Source organism: Lucilia sericata, unplaced genomic scaffold (genome assembly GCF_015586225.1).
Source record: "Lucilia sericata isolate MDLA Ls3-8-SP2 unplaced genomic scaffold, ASM1558622v1 Contig000904F_arrow, whole genome shotgun sequence".
NCBI classification, from domain to species: domain Eukaryota; kingdom Metazoa; phylum Arthropoda; class Insecta; order Diptera; family Calliphoridae; genus Lucilia; species Lucilia sericata.
Window position 1 is genome coordinate 152501 of NW_023994891.1, and position 2500 is coordinate 155000.

General features: G+C 27.6%; 1 protein-coding gene across 3 annotated transcripts in view; it reads right to left on the minus strand.

The window, feature by feature from the left end:
* LOC119608965 (serine/threonine-protein kinase grp) overlaps positions 1 to 2500 on the minus strand; it is a 63339-nt gene that overhangs the window by 28868 nt on the left and 31971 nt on the right. For all 3 annotated transcript variants that reach the window (XM_037963607.1, XM_037963606.1, XM_037963608.1), the window contains one exon: positions 2473 to 2500. This exon is cut by the window's right edge and continues 196 nt beyond it. In XM_037963607.1, the coding sequence (XP_037819535.1) occupies positions 2473 to 2500 (28 nt within the window). The remainder of the gene's footprint in view (positions 1 to 2472) is intronic.

The window sequence follows — 2500 nt, forward strand, 5'->3', positions numbered from 1 at the left end:
ATTTTCAAATAATAGCTGAAATAAAATCTTTCAGACTTTTTGATACATTACAAAGTATCTACACGAATATATTATGAATATAAACGCAAATCATTTTGCGAAATTTTTCCGGATCGGTCCATAATTGCTCATAGCTTTTATATAAAGTCCACTTCCGATAATCACTTAATCCTAATAATAATGATATTGGGATAAAATTGGTTACGAAATGTGTTTTTTATAAATGCAAATAATTCTATAAATTTTTTTTCCGATCGGACCATAATGGGTCATAACTCCCATATAAAGTCCACTTCCGAAAATCAATTGTAAGTAGATCATAAAATAATAATGATATAGGGACAAATTTACTCGAATAAGTTTTGTATATATACAAATCATTGTGAATTCCTTTCTCGGATCGGTTCACAATTGACATAGCTCCCATATAAAGCCCTTTTCACATAATCGTAAATAACTCATGAATTAATAATGAAATCAGTACAAAATTCTACTCAAATATGCTTCGTATATATACAATTTTGCGAAATTTTTTTCCAGATCGGTCCATAATTGACCATAGCTCCCATACAAAGTCCACTTTCGAAATTTACTTTATCGTAAATAACTCATGAATTAATAATGATATCGGGATAACATTCTTATGCAAATTATTCTGAGAAATTTTTTTCGGATCGGTCCATTTAAAGTCCATTCCCGAAAATCACTTAATAATAAATAACTAATGAATTAATAATGATATTGAGATAAAATTCAACTCGAATATGTTTTATATGTATAGAAATCATTCTACGAAATTTTTTTCCGGTTCGGTCCATAATCGACTATAGCTCCCACATAAAGACTACTTCCGAAAATCACTTTATAGTAAATAACTCATGTATTAATAATGATATAGGGATAACATTCCATTTAAAGTCCACTTCCGAAAATCACTTAATAATAAATAACTAATGAATTAATAATGATATCGAGATAAAATTCGACTCGAATATGTTTTATATGTATAGAAATCATTCTGCGACTTTTTTTCGAATCGGTCCATAATTGATCATAGCTCCCATATAAAGTCCACTTTCGAAATTCACATTATCGTAAATAACTCATGAATTAATAATGATATAGGCATAACATTCTTATGCAAATTATACTGAGAAATTTTTTCGGATCGGTCCATTTCCGAAAATCACTTAATAATAAATATCATTAGTTATTTATATTAATAATGATATCGAGATAAAATTCGACTCGAATGTGTTTAATATGTATAGAAATCATTCTACGAAAAATTTTTCGGATCGGTCCATAATTGATCATAGCTCTCATATAAAGTCCACTTTCGAAATTCACATTATCGTAAATAACTCATGAATTAATAATGATATAGGGATAACATTCTTATGCAAATCATACTGAGAAATTTTTTTCGGATCGGTCCATTTCCGAAAATCACTCAATAATAAATAACTAATGAATTAATAATGATATTGAGATGAAATTCGACTCGAATGTGTTTAATATGTATAGAAATCATTCTACGAATTTTTTTCCGTTTCGGTCCATAATTGACTATAGCTCCCACATAAAGACCACTTCCGAAAATAACTTTATTGTAAATAACTCATGAATTAATAATGATATAGGGATAACATTCTTATGCAAATCATACTGAGAATCGGTCCATAATTGATCATAGCTCCCAAATTAATACTTCTGAACATCAATTAATCGTAAATCGCTCATGAATTAAATCGAATGTATTATACAAAACATTATACGAACTTTTTTTCGGATCGGTTCATAATTGATCATAGCTCCGATATAAAGTCCACTTTCGAAATTCACTTTATCGTAATTACCTATTTAACTAATAAAGATATCGCGATCAAATTCTATACGAACATTTTGTGAAACTTTTACTGGATCGGTCTATTATTTGCTAAGCTATAAACTAACCTATGGTTGGGTAAGGTAAGGTAGTACTTAACAATACTAAATTACTCTACAAATTCTCAAGCAACTTTTAAAATTCCTTTACATAGATTACACCAAACTTTGAGTTTCATTACACATCATTTTAACTTCTATTTCCCATCGTACAATTACAATCAACAATTTTCTTTGAGTGTAAGATAACAATCAAAAAAACAGATACATAACTATAACAATAGACAAATTTTACACAAAATAAAAGATGGCAAATGTATTTTATATGTTGGTGTTTGTTGTTCGTATTTGAAAGCCTGTTAATTTTAATGAATTTGGCACAAGTCAAAATAAAATTTTGTTGAAAATTAAGAGAATGATGGATTTCATTAATGATAACATTGACATTTAAGGGATCCAAATAATAATAATTAACAATTTAATTAGGCACTTGTTAAATATAATTAATGTTAAGTAATAAACACTTTATAAAAACCATTAAATTTTACTTAAAATTATTTAAAATTCTACTTTTTTCCAACTTACCAATACGATCAAATAATTCACCACCGGC